General features: G+C 39.1%; 1 protein-coding gene across 2 annotated transcripts in view; it reads right to left on the minus strand.

The window, feature by feature from the left end:
* Positions 1–19,028, minus strand: part of LOC126173278 (GDP-mannose 4,6 dehydratase) — an 86,937-nt gene that overhangs the window by 38,562 nt on the left and 29,347 nt on the right. For both annotated transcript variants that reach the window (XM_049920945.1, XM_049920944.1), the window contains exons 2-5: positions 7,919–8,161; positions 7,638–7,830; positions 7,325–7,557; positions 6,588–6,803 (exon numbers count right to left, since the gene is read on the minus strand). In XM_049920945.1, the coding sequence (XP_049776902.1) occupies positions 6,588–6,803; positions 7,325–7,557; positions 7,638–7,830; positions 7,919–8,026 (750 nt within the window). In that variant the 5' untranslated portion in view covers positions 8,027–8,161. The remainder of the gene's footprint in view (positions 1–6,587; positions 6,804–7,324; positions 7,558–7,637; positions 7,831–7,918; positions 8,162–19,028) is intronic.

Genomic DNA, 19,028 nt, shown 5'->3' on the forward strand with positions numbered 1-19,028 from the left:
ATGGTCTTTTACATCTACCATTCCTCCAATCATGAAAGTGAAGTAGGAGGAGTTAGGCGATATGTATTAAAAAGTCTGTATGAAAGGAAGGCTGTGAAAGCACTACATAACTGGACCAATTCTTCGAACTGTATGAAATTTTTTTTGTATCTGGCAAACATAACTGAGCAAAAACAGAAGTGTCATGTACCTTCATTTATTCACATAAATATTGTAGCTTCATTTTCAAAATTATATCACTTCACTTCATATCAAGCAGCAACTTTCTTTCACAATTTGCCAAATGAGAATATTCAACAATCTTGGCATTCTCCTATCATATCAAATGCTACACTTAATATCTTCTTTTACTCCAATGTGGTATTAATGCCAAACAATAGTCTTATTTACCTCAGCTCAGTACAGCCGATAGATACACATAAAACAGAACCGAAAATTTACGTTCCTAGCTTTCGGAACAAATGTTCCTTCATCGGGGAGGAGAGAGGGGAAAGAAAGGGAAGAAGGGAAAGGAGATTCAATTACTCACAACCCAGGTTATGAAGCAACAGGGAAAGGAAAATAGGGAGGGTAGCAAGGATGGAGGCATGGTTGTCAGAGGGAAGCCAAAGATATTCTACTGTAAGTACTGTGCCAGCTTCAAACCAAAGAGGATGCATACAGAAGTAAAGAGGTATATAGTATAAAGATAAACACAACTATGTAGGACGAAAAGATGCGTGAATGGTTAAAGAGGAAAGGGAAAGAGGAGAAGACTGAAGAGTGAATGGGAGTGGGGTTGTTTAACGTAGGTTCAGTCCAGAGGGATGGCAGGATGAAAGGATGTGTTGGAGTGCAAGTTCCCATCTCCGCAGTTCAGAGGGACTGGTGTTGGGTGGGAGAAGCCAAATGGCACATACGGTGTAGCAGGTTCCTAGGTCCCTAGAATTATGCTGGAGGGCATGCTCCGCTACTGGGTATTGGGCATCTCCTAGGCGGACAGTTCGTCTGTGTCCGTTCATGTGCTCAGCCAGTTTAGTTGTTGTCATGCCGATGTAAAAGGCTGTGCAGTGCAGGCATGTCAGTTGATAAATGACATGTGTAGTTTCACACATAGCCCTGCCTTGAATTGTGTATGTTTTACCAGTAGCGGGGCTGGAGTAGGTGGTTGTGGGGGGATGCATGGGGCAGGTTTTGCAGCGGGGTCGGTTACAGGGGTAGGAACCGCTGGGTAGAGAAAGTAGTCTGGGAATATTGTAGGGTTTAACAAGGATGTTACGGAGGTTAGGGGGGCGACGAAAGGCAACTCTGTGTGGTGTGGGGAGAATTTTGTCAAGGGATGATCTCATTTCAGAGGTTGACTTGAGAAAGTCATATCCCTGGCGGAGTAATTTGTTGATGTTTTCGAGGCCAGGATAATATTGGGTGACAAGGGGGATGCTTCTGTGTGGTCTGGGGGTAGGAACATTGTTGTTGGACGGGGAGGAATGTATTGCTCGGGAAATCTGTTTGTGGACAAGGTCTACAGGATAGTTGCAGGAGAGGAAAGCACTGGTCAGGTTATTGGTGTAATTGTTGAGGGATTCGTCACTGGAGCAGATACGTTTGCCACGAATACCTAGGCTGTAGGGAAGGAAGCGTTTGATGTGGAAAGGATGGCAGCTATCAAAGTGAAGGTACTGTTGTTTGTTTGTGGGTTTGATATAGATGACATCTTTGTGGTCTGGACTCATGGTGAAGAAACACTCCTTAATTTCCTCCATAACCTCAACTCCTTTTCGAATCTGAATTTCACCTGGTTCTTCTCCAAAACCCAAGCCACCTTCCTGGATGTTGACCTTCATCTTGTTGAAGCTCACATCCACACCTCTGTCTACAGCGGTTCCTACCTCTGTAACCGACCCCGCTGCAAAACCTGCCCCATGCATCCCCCCACAACCACCTACTCCAGCCCCGCTACTGGTAAAACATACACAATTCAAGGCAGGGCTATGTGTGAAACTACACATGTCATTTATCAACTGACATGCCTGCACTGCACAGCCTTTTACATCGGCATGACAACAACTAAACTGGCTGAGCGCATGAACGGACACAGACGAACTGTCCGCCTAGGAGATGCCCAATACCCAGTAGCGGAGCATGCCCTCTAGCATAATTCTAGGGACCTAGGAACCTGCTACACCGTATGTGCCATTTGGCTTCTCCCACCCAACACCAGTCCCTCTGAACTGCGGAGATGGGAACTTGCACTCCAACGCATCCTTTCATCCCGCCATCCCCATGGACTGAACCTACATTAAACAACCCCACTCCCATTCACTCTTCAGTCTTCTCCTCTTTCCCTTTCCTCTTTAGCCATTCACGCATCTTTTCATCCTACATAGTTGTGTTTATCTTTATACTATATACCTCTTTACTTCTGTATGCATCCTCTTTGGTTTGAAGCTGGCACAGTACTTACAGTAGAATATCTTTGGCTTCCCTCTGACAACCATGCCTCCATCCTTGCTACCCTCCCTATTTTCCTTTCCCTGTTGCTTCATAACCTGGGTTGTGAGTAACTGAATCTCCTTTCCCTTCTTCCCTTTCTTTCCCCTCTCTCCTCCCCGATGAAGGAACATTCGTTCCGAAAGCTAGGAACGTAAATTTTCGGTTCTGTTTTATGTGTATCTATCGGCTGTACTGAGCTGAGGTAAGTACTGGCCAGCCCCTCTATCTCTTTGTTAGTATTTGTTTCACATCTTTATATGAGATTTTCCATTAATCATTTAAACAATAGTCTTATTCAGTTCTCAAAAAATATTTTAAAAGCTTTCTTTTTTGTTTTTGTATTGGCTGCACTCCTGTTTCCTAAAACGCTGCTTGGGAACCAAAGACTTTCAGCTGTACTGCCCAGATCTGCATTTATGTGATCATTTTGCTTCATTCTGCAGATTAGATGAGTGTTTAAATTTACATTTCCGAGCATAAAGAAGCAGCTGCCACTCTTTACAGAATGCTGAAATCTTGTTAGGGTCCAATTTTATATCAGTCTGTTATAAATAAGTTTTGCATTTACAAAAGTCTAAATTTAAGGCTGTACAGTAGGAATATCATCATACACACTACGCTAATATTCATTCTCCACCCACAATAACATCTCGAGTTCTGCATGTTATCATATCCAGTATGAAATCAGGATAATGTACAGTCTCAGTATTTTGACTAGTGGGTTAAGACAATACAGAATGAAAACTTTACCAAATGTTTCACCCATGAACTATAGGAATCGTTGAATCCAGTTCTCCATTCTTGTCACTTATTGGCTATCCTCTTCATTCCCGCGTAACCGCTAAATTCCACATTATTGTTGTTCTGATTTATGTTCCCATATGTAGACCTGTCTCTGCAATTCTTTCATTCACTATCGCTTCAAATATAGTTTCAGCAATGACTCATGACATAAAATGTGCCCAAACATTGATTCATTCTTTATTAGGCACTTTTATGTTTACCTTCAGTAGGATGTTTTCGTACCTTATTCAACCAGGTCAACTGATCTTCAACACACTCCTGTAGCAACAAATTTCAAATGCTTCACATTGTATCATTTCTGTGCTCATCACTGATTGTTCTATTTTTTACACTCAGGTCACAACCCACATATAAAGTTTTCCATGAATCTTTTGCTGGAATCAATTTTATATTTTTTGAGGCAGCTGCTTCTTTTAACAGAAAGATTTATGTAATACTTGCTACTATACCTTTCTTGTCTATCCCTTCTTTATCTATTTTACTGTCAAAATAGCACAACTTGTCAACTTCTTCAAAATTTAACCATCCTGTCTGTTCACCTACTGTAGTTTTGTCCCCCCCCCCCTCTCCAATGCCTGTATTACAGTCCCAACTAGAAGATCTTTTGTTTCATTAAGCACCAGACTCAATTCCTATTCACTTTTGGGGACCATTGTTATGTCATCAGCAAACTGTAGCATGCTGATCTTCTGACAGTGACAGACAATTCCCAATTAAAGATAATCCTTCCCTTTCTTCACTGCTTATAAAAAAAAAAGTAGAAAAAAAAGAAATATCAGTGATGGCAGTGAACAACTCTGGCAAAGTTTTCATTATTTTTTGTTCTTGTACCATTCTACCAGTGCAAAATATTGCAGTGTCTTTCATATAAAGCTTTTCAAAAGCTTTTAGAAACAAGTATTTAATCTCCTCAATCATCTTCTTCTGCATGTACTTACTTTTCATAGGTCTAATTTCTTCTGAAATGTTGTGATTTCTTTTGTCACAGATTGCTTTGGTCACCAAGCAGCCATTATAGTTCACCACAATGAGTAAGTTTATCATCACTGTGTGATCAGGGCAATCTGTATTTTTAGTTTCTTCAACTTGTCTAGGTTCTAATGTTGCTGTTTCTTCTTCAACATCTCAAATTTCAACTGACATTTCATTAGCACTAAGTAAAGGTCAGTATCATTATAAGCACTTGACAGCTCTTGCAGACTATCCAGAATTTTTGTTTTACTAAATACAGTCAATCGGAAATCTTTGTTGACTGTCAGGCATGTATACTACCTACTGAACAGGTTCTTGAAACATGTACTTGCAATGACTAATTGTTGGGCAGCACAGCAGTTTGACAAGAGTGAGGAGGCAAGAAGCTGTGTTAGTCAGATGAAACAAATGAAAGGAACAGGGAGGTTGGGAGTGTAAGGGAGGCTTATGTCTGGAACAGAGGGGGGTGGGGGCGGAGGGGCATATAATGTGGCACCAGAAATCCCTCCCTGACAAAGGTGGAGGATGTTACATGGGTCACAAAATGATGATGTGATGGAGTACGTTTGGGGGAGATCAGATAGAACAACAGAACAGAGGATGAGGGAGACAGTGGAGAGAACAGTGTAGGTGCAGATTAATGAAGTGAATGTGGGGATATGAGGACATGAGTGGAGGTGGGTGTGGAAGACAGACTAGCAAAGACTGAATCCAGGGAAACACAGAATGTGTTGTAAGGACAATTCTTATCCATGCAATTCAGATAAGTTGCCATTAGTGGAGAAAGGGAGAGATGATTCAGACAGAGTAGGTTGTGAAGCAGTTGTTGCAACTTATCACATGTTCAGTAACAAACTCTGCTACATGGTTATCAACTTTGCTCTTGGTTACAGCCTGACAAGGCCATTTGTTTGGTTGGACAGCTGGATTGTGTCCACATAGCAGGCTATGCAAATGTTACTGTTGCTGATAATAAAAGTAAATATCAGCTAAACCACATTTTACACAGTCACAATACAGGCTTTTTTTCCTTTGTAGATTTGCCTAGGATGCAGGGCGGAATTATCCTCTGCTGCAAACACATTCAAAAAGTTCTCACATAGGATGAAGCAAGAAATTGGGATGAAACTTCCTGGCAGATTAAAACTGTGTGCCCGACCGAGACTCGAACTCGGGACCTATGCCTTTCGCGGGCAAGTGCTCTACCAACTGAGCTACCGAAGCACGACTCACGCCCGGTACTCACAGCTTTACTTCTGCCAGTACCTCGCCTCCTACCTTCCAAACTTTACAGAAGCTCTCCTGCGAAACTTGCAGAACTAGCACTCCTGAAAGAAAGGATATTGCGGAGACATGGCTTAGCCACAGCCTGGGGGATGTTTCCAGAATGAGATTTTCACTCTGCAGCGGAGTGTGCGCTGATATGAAACTTCCTGGCAGATTAAAACTGTGGTCCCGAGTTCGAGTCTCGGTCGGGCACACAGTTTTAATCTGCCAGGAAGTTTCATATCAGCGCACACTCCGCTGCAGAGTGAAAATCTCATTCTGAAGAAATTGGGAATTCCAATCAATTTAATAGAAAATTTAAAAAAATGTCTCAATCAGTCCTAGATTGGAGGAATATAAATTTTTGTTAGTTATATGGTAAGCTGATACCTTCATTGTAAAGCTGCATGACAGGTAGTAGTTTATAGTAAATAGGCTTCTTTGTTTACACGAGTATACAAATTAACTATTTTCTTTGAAAAACTACCAATGTAATCAAGTACATATTAAGCTACAAACTTGTAAGCAGCAGCTATTTAATAAAAATAGGGAAGCAGCAGTTGCTCTGAAAGTAGTAACACACTATTTTACTAGGTCAAATTTAGGGGCATAAGAATATAGTATTAAGTTGTATCGCATAGTTCACTGTTAATGCAGCATAGAGATTAAATTTTTATGATTCACTTGTCTTTTTTTAATGTATGCCTGAAGCTTCTCCTCTCTTGATGGAAGCTACAGAACAGAATGAGTGCATGACTAAGTTAATGCAGTGTTGCTATATGACTGAACGACTTCCATAGATAGTCTTGCCTCTGTTTAGGTAAGATGTACTTGTGATGGGACTGAACTATGATGTACTAGCTAGGGCAGGTCTTGCACTTGAGAGAGGGATATGACAAATGTGGCATGGTGGGAGGGGGGGGGGGGGTTCCGAATCACATAAGAATGGTCTAGGATATTTCACTGACTACGAATGGTGGTAAGAATGTCCCATATTTCAGGGAACAATGAAAGGAAGTCAAAGTACTGGTGGAAATGTGGTTAAAATGCAACATTCAAAAGTGTTGACTTACCACTTCTGTAGGGCGGAAGTATTTTGGATTAACTTTTACTCTTATAACACCAGTGTCCTTCTCGCGGCCAACTTCATTTTCTCCTTTTCCTTCCCAAGCAATTTCTTTACCAACATGATTGAAAGCAGCTTCTACAAATTCTCTGACACTGTGTGTCTCCCCAGTAGCAATTACATAGTCCTCGGGTTCATTTTGTTGTAACATAAGCCACATAGCCTGTAAAAAGTGTCAAACACAGAAATATAATGAACTGTGAAAAATGAAAGACTAGTAACACACTTCTTAAATCAATACAAGTTCCTCTCATTACAAAGAGTTGCAACAAATCAGTAAGATTTAAGTCAAATGCATCCTAGAAACTTAAGGAAAATTTGTATACTATTACAGCACCCATTAGACACATTTTACATTTTTGCAACAATTCTCAGTAGGTATATATGGCAACTGGGAGGAAGGAACTAGAAGGAAGAGGAAACACAACCAACTTGGACACTGGATGAGAAGAGATTGTTTACCAACGGGTGCTGTGGAAGGAATGTTGAACAGAGGAAGAAGAAGAAGAAGAAGAAGAAGAAGAAGAAGAAGGAGATACAAGATGGTGGATAGTATAAGGATAGAAAGCAATTATGAGAAAACTAAGAGGGTAGCAAATGACAGGACTGCAAGGAGAGCTGCATGTGAAGACCCACCCTAGGGCAGAAGACTGATGGTGATCTGGCAACTAATGTAAAGCTTACCTCCACATAATCTTTCGCATGGCCCCAATCTCTCTTTGAATCAAGATTTCCCAGTTCAACACACTCCATCTGCCCAAGATGAATTTTTGCAACTGAACGTGTAATTTTTCTTGTCACAAAATTTTCACCTCTTCTCGGGCTCTCATGATTGAACAATATGCCATTACATGCAAACATTTTATAAGCTTCCCTGTAGTTCACAACAATCCAGTAGCCATACAGCTTAGCACAAGCTGGGAACATAAGATGACGTCAGCTGACATTGTTGAGCTAAGAATTTACATCAAATAACACAAACCACTCAAGAACTTACCATATGGAGATCTAGGATAAAAAGGTGTTGTTTCTTTTTGTGGAATTTCATGTACCTTTCCATAAAGTTCTGAAGTTGAAGCCTGATAAAACCTGACAGCCTTTTCTAACCCACATGTCCGGATTGCATCAAGAAGACGTAAAGTTCCTAAAGCATCAACTTCAGCTGTGTACTCACTCAGATCAAATGAGACCTGGAGAAAAATAACAAGTCTGTAAGCTCATTAAAAAAGCACATACATGTTCTCAATTCACAAAACACAGTTTGTATTAGTAAAGTACCTTCACATGACTCTGTGCAGCTAGGTTATAGATTTCACTTGGTCTCACAGAACTAATTATTTTCACAAGGCAACTGCTATCAGTCATATCTCCATAATGTAATTTCATTTTTCCTTGTTTGTGAGACTTTGGATCTGCATACAAATGTTGTATTCGGGCAGTATTGAACGTACTTGCCCGACGAATAATCCCATGTACTTCATAATTCTTGGCAAGCAGAAATTCAGCAAGGTATGACCCATCCTACAAATAAAACAATCCTTAAAAACTATGAATAAAATGGAATATGAAGAGCATCAGAATATTATATAATAATAAGGATCACAAATACAGGGTGACCTATGAGGAATTCAGTATTCAAGGATATGAAATGTTTTTGCAAACTGCAAATATGATATTACATTAGCTGCATGGTTTACTACAGACACATGAAAATTTGTGCCGGACCAGGATCTGAACCCAGTTTTCCCACTTATTGTGAGGAGTTGTCTTAATCATTTTGATTATTCGTGCACACTTTCGAACCAAGCTTCCATATGTCACAGTATCTACATTCCACAATTCTCTCCTGCATTAGGAGAGAATGTTTTTCTTGTCAGTTTGCCTTGCTTTTGCATGAAATACAGTTAGTGCAGTGTCTGTATTTAACAGTGCCTGTCTAGTTCAATACATGTCTGAAGGACATTTGAATCTAACTATACAGACACTGCACTAATTGTACTCACGGATATGACAGAAACAACTGAGTGAAGCAAAAAAGGCTACTAATCATAGCCTCTACAATGCATACCTTAAGAACTATGAGAACTACCACATCTTCAGTTCTGTGAAACCTCTCCTACTTCAAGCTCTTTGCTTTCCATTTTTTGGGCAGAGATAGTAAGGTACAAAATAAGAAAACATGGGCTCTAAAATGGATATGTTAAGAGTTGTCAGCACATGTTCAATAGAAGAGGTGTGCTCACAGTAGCAAAGATGAACAAGTGCTCAGAGCTCTTAAGATGATATGCATTTTTGAGTTGATGTTTATTGGCCTTTTTTGCTCTGATTGATCTTTCCTGTCTTACCTCTGAATATTGACCACTGTTCATGGGACACCCTGTATAATCTCTAATAAATACACACCTGATCGAAAGTATCCAGACACTCATTTTTGGACATACCATTTGCCTTTATGATAGTTTGAGCTCTGCTGATGGAACTTTCAAGGAGGTGTCTCAATGTCTGTGGGGGCATGCAGACCATTTTTCCTCAAGAGTCAAAGGCAGAGAATGTAGTGCTGTTGGGCACTGGGGTCTGGAGCAAAGCAGACATTCGTACTTACCTGTGTTCCATTGCATTCAGATCAGGACACTGGGCAGGCCAATCAACTCAGGAATGTTATTCTCTGCAAACCATTGCCTCACAGATGCTGTTTTATGACAAGGTGCATTTACAAGCTGATACAAACAATCATCATCTCTGAACTTTTACTCAGTGGTAAACAATACACTGTGCTGCAAAATGTGTTCATATCCTTCCACATTTAGCATCCTTAAGTACAGTAAGGGGGTCACACCCTACCCACAAAAAGCACCCCCATACCATAACACTACCTCCACCTTATCTCATTGGCAGCACTACATGTTATGCCAGTCAAAATTCTCCACACATACACCAACTCCAAACCCTTCCATTGGATTGCGATATGGTACAGCATGATTCATCACTTCAGACCACTCATTTCTGATGATCCTCTGTTCAGTGGCACTGCTCTTTACACTTCCTAAGTAACGCTTAGGACTGACTACAGAAATGTGTGGCTTATTAGAAGCTGGTAGAGTACTATAGTATACCATTCTTTGTAATTCCCTAGGCACAGTCACTATGCTATCTGGACTGCTGGTAGCACTTTGGATCTCATGAGTGAGTCATTCTCTTGATTTCATGTGATTTTTTACAACCATCCCTCACAATGCACAACAGGACCTCCCCATAAGTATGCAAGATCTATCTGGTCTTGATTTAGCTGTGGCTGTTCCTTTGTGCTTCCATGACAATTATATCGCCAATAGTCGACTTGGATAGTTTTAGAAGAATTGAAATGCCCCTGATGGATTTGATACTCATGTAATGTCCAGTGACGTTCAGTCACTGAGCTCTCCTGACCAACATATTCTGCTGTTACTGCTTCTCTACTGACAACACAATACTCCCTGCCTCCTTTTACACTGCCAGGTCCAGCTTTCATAACATCTTGAGGTCAATTCCTCATTGCACAATTGTGTCTTGACACTTTTGCTCCGATTGTGTATAAACTAAATATTTTCTTTTAGTAGTGGTTTATGCAGAGTAAGTTACTTTTGTAATGGTTTCAGCAGACATCATCCCTTCCTCCAACTTAATAATCAAGTGAAAACTTGAATCAAAAATTATGACATATACCAACTATTCACTGAGATCCAGAATGGGCTACAATTATTGTATTACAATGCAGCTTGGTAGATGTGCTAATGCATTAATGCAGAACAGATTTATGCTGGAAAACAAATTAGTTTCGCTTGCCCGCGAAAGGCAAAGGTCCCGAGTTCGAGTCTCGGTCGGGCACACAGTTTTAATCTGCCAGGAAGTTTCATATCAGCGCACACTCCGCTGCAGAGTGAAAATCTCATTCTGGAAAATTAGTTTCAATTTGGCCACCAGGCGCAGATCTGGTAGTGTACACTGCTTGTTTGATGGTATGACATCCACAGTCATTTGACAAGCCATAATCTGTGTGAACAGTACATGTACCAACAAGAGAGACCACGTGCTGTTGGTGAACCTGTTTTATGTGAATTGCAGCACTACACTGAGAGAGAATCTCCAGCTGAAAGGTCTGAGGAGAGGCCCAACGCTTTAAATGGGTTAAAGAAGATTATAATGAAATTTGAAAACACAAGTGAGCTTGGTGTGGCACCTGGAAGAGAAAGATGTCCTATCCTGCTGGAAGTTATTGACGAGGTTGCTGTTGCTGTAACTGGCCAAGCAGCATGTAGCCTGGGTAGTGCTAGTGCTTGTGCAGTGGTCACAAGATTTGTTCACCTCATGATCAACAGCATGGAAATTTTTGGGGTACCCATACAAGATCCAAACAATGCGGCAACTGAAATCTCATGATCAGTAGCATACTCTAAATTTACTCTTTGGTTTTGGCACAGATCAGAGTTGATAACATGTTGCTGGGCAACATTCTACAGAATGACCAGCCACATTTTACTCTGCAGGGTGCAGTGCATACATAGAACTGCCAAATCTGAGGTATTGTCAAACCACATGTTAAGCAAGAAGAGCCACTGCACTCACCATATGTCACTGTCCTTCTTTGAAGACATTACACCAACAGGGCCAGTCAGTACACCATAATGTCTGCAGGTCATCGGAACCTTCTTGTATAGCATGTCATTTCTGCTTTGGAAGAGTGCAACTGTGTGGACACCACTATTTTCATACAACACTTCATGTTGCTCACCCACTGAAAGATCTCCTTAATGCCACCTTCCATAAACACATTATCTCCAGAGATTGTTTAGATGCATGGCCTCCCAGATCACCTGATCTCAATCCATGTGACTTCTGGTTCTGGGGATAGCTAAAAGAACATGTTTACCAGGCCAGTATACAGGAAAATGTTGCTTGGATTCCACCAGAACTACTGCGAGCAACAGCCTATCACATCATTTTATGAATGCAGCATTTCACTGATGTCTCTGGTGCTCATATTGAATAAATTGTTCAAGCAGTGGTTAATAATGAAATCAACATTTTGCCTTTCTCACTGCCTTCTACCTATGTCTTGTTCCTAATCCATTACATTTGGAAATATTTCTGTATGTCTGTCCTGCATTCACAATGCCAGATCTGCAACTGGTGTCCAAAACTGGAATTATTTTTTCCAGCATAAATCTGTTCTGCTTTAACACAGAATATCTATGAAGTTTCACTGTCATGCAATGATCATATCCCACAATGAGCCTCTGTGAGTAGCTCCACCTTAATTATAACCTACTGGAATGAGAAAAAACATAAATTTATGTGACTGCTATTAGTATAAACTAAATTAGAAATAAGCTACAACCAAATCTTCACAAGGCAGTATTAGGCATCAGAAAATCAAAGATTAGAACCCTTAACTTTAGAATAGATTGCCCATCAGCTATAATGATTCTTTTCACTTTAAAACATCTCATATCATATATTACATCCTTAACATTTAACAATTTTTTCCTTGCATACTAGAAATAAATCTCTTTTTATATTGCATAAAACCCGAGGAGATGTACACGCAGGCAAGCTGCATATAAAGAACTACCTGAATGCTGTATGCAGTGTGAGTCATCAGCAACTGACTCATAGATGGGCCTACTATCCAGTAGTGCACAGTTTTCACTTTCACTTTAATGAAAATACCGATGCTTCCTGATTATACTCCACAAGATATAAGAAGTATTCAAAAGTTATTGTGATGTATGATCAATTAATCACTGCCCACAAGTCAGAAACTGGTGAAAACTGGACCCAAGGTTCACAAACGTTAGTTGATTGTATTCTAACTATGCTTCATAGTCAACAGGTTGCAGATCAGTTAATCAGAGAGGTAAAAGAGTGGATTCAAGCATTCTCATGACTGTGGTGTGTTCTTAAAACCATTTTGGTGACATCATGGTGCACTGTTGTACTGAGGGTGCAAGCTGACTGCAGCATAACACACAAGACAGTAAAAAAAAAAAAAAAAAAAAAAAAAAACGGAATAACAATGCCATGGGCGGAGCTTGTGTAGTATGCATTTCTGCTGCTAGGGGTGAATAGCGAAACTCACCCCCAGTTCAGTGCCACCAGTATTTTTAACCTGGCTTATTGTGTTCATCTCTAGTGACTGTTATTGCTAGGGCTGTTTTGTTCTTGTTTTGTTTTTATGATGGCAGATTTAAGTGAACAACAGGCAGCTGTGGAATTTTCTTTTCTACTCAGTAAAAATGCTGCTGCAACTGTTTTAATGTTGAAAATACCTTACCAAGATGACACTATGGGAAAAACTCAAGTGTACAGTGGTTTGCTCGCTATAAAAATGGCGACATGTCAACTGATGAGAAACCTCATTCTGGACATCCATCAACTGCCCGAATCGACAAACATATTGAAAAAAATTCAAGAGCTTGTGCTCACAGACCATCAACAGAAAATTGACCAACTGCCAGAGATTGTGCAACAGTGTTCGTCAAAAAATACCCAATTGGTGGCAGACAGGAGACCAGTTCTTCCACCATGACAATGCACCTGTACACACAGCCATCTCTGTTAGACAGTTTTTAGCTAAAAATAGCACGGTTCCGCTGCCCCGTGCACCTTTTTCTTATTTCCACACATCAAAGGGGGCATGAAAGGACACTGATTTGACAACACTAAAGAACTCAAGAAAAAAACAAGGAAGGAGCTGTCAGCCATCTCTAAAGATGGCTACAAAAAAAAGTTTCAAATGGTGGAAGCGCTGGTGGGATAAATGTATTAATTGTAATGGAGAGTATTTTGAAGGGGATAAGGTTGTTTGTTTGTTTTGTTTTAGGGCACAAAAACAATTAGTGTCACACATGCCCATGTCAAAATTGTAGAACATGAAGACAAAGAAAGGAATTAGAAATGACTACATGCCAATCACAATCGGAGGAAGAGAAGACAGCTAAAAATAGGGAGATGGAGAAACATCTATAAAATACACCATAGAGAAATGGAGGTCCAGAACAAGAAATTAAATGGCCTTCGCCGTATTGCTATGATGTATAAAAAGTAAAACGCAGTCAACAGCCTATGTGTCATTCACTAAAACTGCCGATAACTCAGACGGCAAACACAAATGGGAATGTAAAATGTAAGTGATTAAAAAAAGGGCATCCCATAAGGAAATAGTGGACAGTCAAAGTTGGGTGCAATGTGCACGAAGTAGTGGGGGAGCACCACTCAACAAATGGCAATGGCTAAAGAGACTGTGCCCAATAAACAACCTAGTTAAAATGATCTCCTCATGCCCAGAGGGTCAAGAGGAGGTAATCCAAGCTGCTGGGAGAGGCCTAATAACCCGGAGCTTGTTCCCATAAAGGGAGGACCAGTGGTGATACCAAAGTGACACCATCTGCTGACAGACGGCAACATGGAGATCATTGGAGGGAATATAAGAACTAGTGGACTGAGGTACAAGGACTGCAGCCTTGGTAGCAACATCAATGGCCTCGTTTCCTGTCAAACTAACATGACCAGGAACCTACATAAATATCACCGTGGTTCCATCAAGAGCGAGCAAGTGACATCTTTCCTGGACCCGTTGCACTAAGGAATGGATGGAGTGCAGCACACAGAGGCTTTGAAGGGTGCTGAGAGAGTCTGAGAGAAGATGACACAATGGAAAAGCCCATGCCACTGGATGTACTGCATGGCCTGATACAGAGCGAAGAGCTCTGCTGTAAATACTAAGCAGTTTTCTGGAAGCCAATACAAAAAATGTTGGCACCAATGAGGAAGGCACACCCAACACCATGGTCAGTCTGCAAGCCATCGGTGTACACAAAGTTTATCGTGAAATTCCATGTAAAGGTCATGAAAGTGAAAGCAATAGAGATAGGCTAGAGTAGTGTCCTTAGGAAGTGAATGAAGGCCAACATGAACACAGGCCACAGCACGAAGCCAAGGTGGTGGAGGATTCAAACCCACCAGTAAAGTTGCAGGTAGCATGAAGTTAAGCTGCTGGATCAAGAGCCAAAAGGTAACCAGGAGGTAACAGAGAAGAGGGACATGCCCCATACTGGCGATCAAAGGAGTTATCGAAGAATGAGGCATAGGATGAGTGGCCACACATGGCAGACGGTATGCATATTGTAATGGATCTGGGAGATGTTATTTTCTTTACCGTATTTGTCGATACCGAATTGTAAATGTTTTCTTATATTTTTGTCAGGATTTATTATAATTTGTCTTATTATATGTTAATTTACTTCTGTTTTTGAGAGTAAAAGCATATTGATTACTATTAGAAAATGTATCGAAGAATAGCAAAGAGACTGATTACAACTGGAAGATTGTGTGTGGTGTAAAACATCTTTGACGTTGGAGTCGTCTTTGACTGTACCTAGTCGGCAGCTAACTGTTGGTGTGTGTTGACCATGGTGTTGTTGGAAGAACAATGTGAAGGTCGCCGTCATAAATGATTTTGAAGTATGTTACTATTATTTTTGTATTAACTAAAAAAAGAAGAAACTACATTTGAAGAAACTGTATTTGAAACACCAAAATGAGAGAAACACGTTGAACCACGTCAATTCTGCAACCAACAAAGATGCATTGTGGAATCATACTTAGACAACTGAAGCCAAGACTATATCGCCGTATAAACGTCTAATGGAAAAGGTACTGTCACGAAATATGGCAAATTTAAGTAAATAAAAAAATAGTGAGCATATTTTCAACTTGTGTCATTGCCGCATTTCAATTGTGGGCGTCAGCCGGGATAACAGTTAGCCGTATTTCAACTTGTGTCTCGTCCGGGAAAACATTTTGCAATATTACAACCTGTGTCTCAGCCGGGATATTAAATTTGCAACATTTCAACTGGGGGCTCAGCAGCCGGGATGTTGTGTTCACGAGATTTTCAACAGTGCTACGAGGAAGAAAACTTTGTGTGTTAATACCAGTTTCTTCAGAATGTGTGTTACAGTGTTTGTGCTCATCGGGAAGTAAAAGTTTTGGAGAAGAAATGTTTCGGCAAGAAATATAATTTTCGACTGAAGAAAATACTTCAAGAATTTTGGTCAACAATCACATAGATGGAAAACGTGGTTTTGCAACAGTAGAAGAGTGTTCCAGATAAGTCACGAAACCATCGTATTTTGTTAAAACAATCTTTTTATCTTGTTCTGTATTGTTGTGTATAAATTTTTGTTCTTCACAATGACTTATGAGATTTTCGAGAGTATTGTGCCTAAAGTAGAAAGTAGTAATTTAACAGACTTCGAACATCAGGACAGGTCAAATGAAAGTGAAAGAACCGATAAGTTTGATTTAAAAAGTTTTCTTGTAAATTTCACGAAAGAAATTAAACAAACACTTGACGACAATAAGACTTACTGGGATGAAAAAATTGATAACATTTTGTTGCAAGTCCAAGCAGTCAATACCCAAGTGGGTGATCTTTCGAACAGAGTTGGTAATGCCGAGGAAAAAATTGAATCTGTGGAAGCAAAAGTAAATTAAATTGATGCTAAATTGAGCGGTGAAATTAATACTATAAAAAATGAGTTACTGGCAGATAGGGAAATAAATTTAATTGATTTTAATGACATTAAAGGGGAAATTAAAAATTTGGATGAGAACACGAAAGTTTTAGTAAAAAATGTAGAACAAAAAACTGACAATCGTTTGGTTACTCTAGAAGAAAAAGTAAAATGCAATGATTTAGAAAACAAAAAATCTGTCAAAGAACTTAGCGAAAAAATTGAAAGTTTTAACATTGAATTTCAAAGCAAAAATTACAATGTCAACACATGTAATCTTGTATCTAATATTCCAGTGAAGCACTTTTCGGTAGATGGACCCTTACATCCCGTTGATTTTATGCTGTATTGTAAGGATTGCTTTTTACCTCACTCACCAGATGATATGAAAATTAAATTTGTGAAAAAATTCTTGGAAGGGAAAGCTTTGACTTGGGCAAACCAGATTGTAACTATGGGGATGACATTTTCAGAATTTGAATCAAAATTTCTGGAAAATTTTTGGGATGATCTTAAACAAACTAGAATCAAAAGTGAATTTTTGAATGGGCAAAACTATAGAGAATCAGATGGGAGCATGAAACAATTTTGCAAAAGTGAACTTCAAAAACTTATTCATTTAACAAAACCTTTGGATGACTTGATCAAAATTGATACCTTGAAGAGAAGATTGCCATCAGCAATGCAGCTGAGTTTAGTTCATTGTCCTGATAGTAATGTAGAGCAGTTTCTCAATTATATTGAAAAGTTGGATAGGGTAACAACAAGAACACACAGTGGGTTTACTCAGAAAGGTAACGGTCAAAATTGGGGAAATGATAACTTTCAAAAAAGGGAACAAAACAATTATCATGGTGTCAGTCAAAATTCAGGGGGATATAACAATTTTCAGAAGAAGGACCATAATTTTTATCCAAAACAGGAACAACATTTTTGCAGAAATAACAGTCAAAATTCAGGGGGATATAACAATTTTCAAAAGAAGGACCATAATTTTTATCCAAAGCAAGAACATGATTTTCGCGGTAATAATCAACAAAATAGAGAACACTTTAGGGATCAAAATCACAGAAATTTTGATAGAGATCAGTACAATAGAAACTACCGACAATCGGGTAATGTTTGGCATAGGAATGGGAACAGAAATGTTGATCAGAGACATTGGCAGAACCACAATCAGCAGTTCAAACAGGAACCAGTTGTAATTCAGGAAACAAAAAACGAGTAGACGCCCCCCTTGAAGGTCCGCAAGGTTGAGGCAGAAGGTGAGCATGATGAAAGGACCAATGGATGTGAGTATCATAAACCCAAACATGACAGTTCCAAACCTAAGCTATCACATGAGGTTATTAGTTGTTACTTATTGAAGAAATTTCAAGAGGAAAATAATATTGATAAAAATAAAATTTTCAGTACACAAGAACATACAGTAGATAAAAGTAATTGTGATCCATTTAATTTAACAGAGTTTTACACTTGGGCAGAAAAGAACAACACTTTGTCAGATGATGTAATTTGTAGTAGTTCAGAGATGTGTGTGAATGAAAGAGAGAATGCATGCTGTGAGAATGAAAATATTGGTGAAAGGGATCTGGTACCTTTAGAAAGGGGAAATAATATTTTGGGGGATAATTTGGATGTGTATGACTTGAATATGTATAATGATAATGATGTTGATGATAAAGTTGATAATGATAGTAATGGTATTGATGATGATGATGTTGAGGAAAGGTGTTTCATTAGTTTAAATAGGGAGTTGGGTATACACATGGTTGAAAATGGATTAAATAGTGAGAATATTATAGAAATTCCCAGGGATGTTACCAGGATGAATAAGACTCACAAGCTGGGTGTATGTAAAAGTGTGAATTTAGATGTTGTTGGTAAAGAATCTGACTACACAAATAACGATGACACATGTATAACTACTAACCTAAGTGAAACTTTTACAGATACTAATGACACACACACATTTCTTATGAATATATGGCTGAACAGTGAAACTATTTCTTTTGACAAGAACTTTAGAAAGATGCTTATTAATGTATGTGAAACTGTATGTCCTGAGTGGTGGAAAAAGATGAGATATTTTATTTTTGAAAAACTGAAGGATAAGTACTTCAATAGTATACAATGTGATTTGGATGAAAATTCTTGGCTATTTGAGATAATAGAGAGTACTAACGACAATTTTGTATCTTGTGCAAATTTTATAACTGTGACAAATAATACATATAAAGGTATACCATATGATTCTGATAAGTATAGGTTTGGGGATATTGAAAGTGATTTATTACATGAGGATACAGGTTCTGAGAAAAGTGATCAATTTTGCAGTCCTTATATAAAAGTTCAAATTGGGTCATGGATTGGTAAATGTTTAATTGATACAGGAAGTGAGATCTCGGGAATATCTGAAAGGTTAAGCAAGAAATTGAAAGTGGGGAAAGATTTTGTTGAAATGCCAGTTGTTGGGGTAAAGATAAAAGGTGCTACTGGGAAGAGCAGTAAATTGATAAAAAGCCAGGCTTTAGTGACATTTTTAATTGAAGGCAAATTGTTCACACATGGATGTTTTGTAATTCAGGAATTTAATGAGGATTTTCTTTTGGGTATGAATTGGATAGTAAAAGTAAATACAGCATTTGATTGGGTTGGAAGAAAACTTTTGATAGAAACTAGTGAAAGGGAATACATTCAGACAAATTTTGTGAACACACTTGGTGATCAGAGTATTGGAAATTTTGACAGTATCAATTTACTAAAAGAAAATAGATTGGAGAATATTGAAACTCATAGATTTGATACTGATGAAGTTGAATTTGGGAATTTAG

The sequence above is a fragment of the Schistocerca cancellata genome, chromosome 1, assembly GCF_023864275.1.
Source record: "Schistocerca cancellata isolate TAMUIC-IGC-003103 chromosome 1, iqSchCanc2.1, whole genome shotgun sequence".
Classification (NCBI taxonomy): Eukaryota; Metazoa; Arthropoda; class Insecta; order Orthoptera; family Acrididae; genus Schistocerca; species Schistocerca cancellata.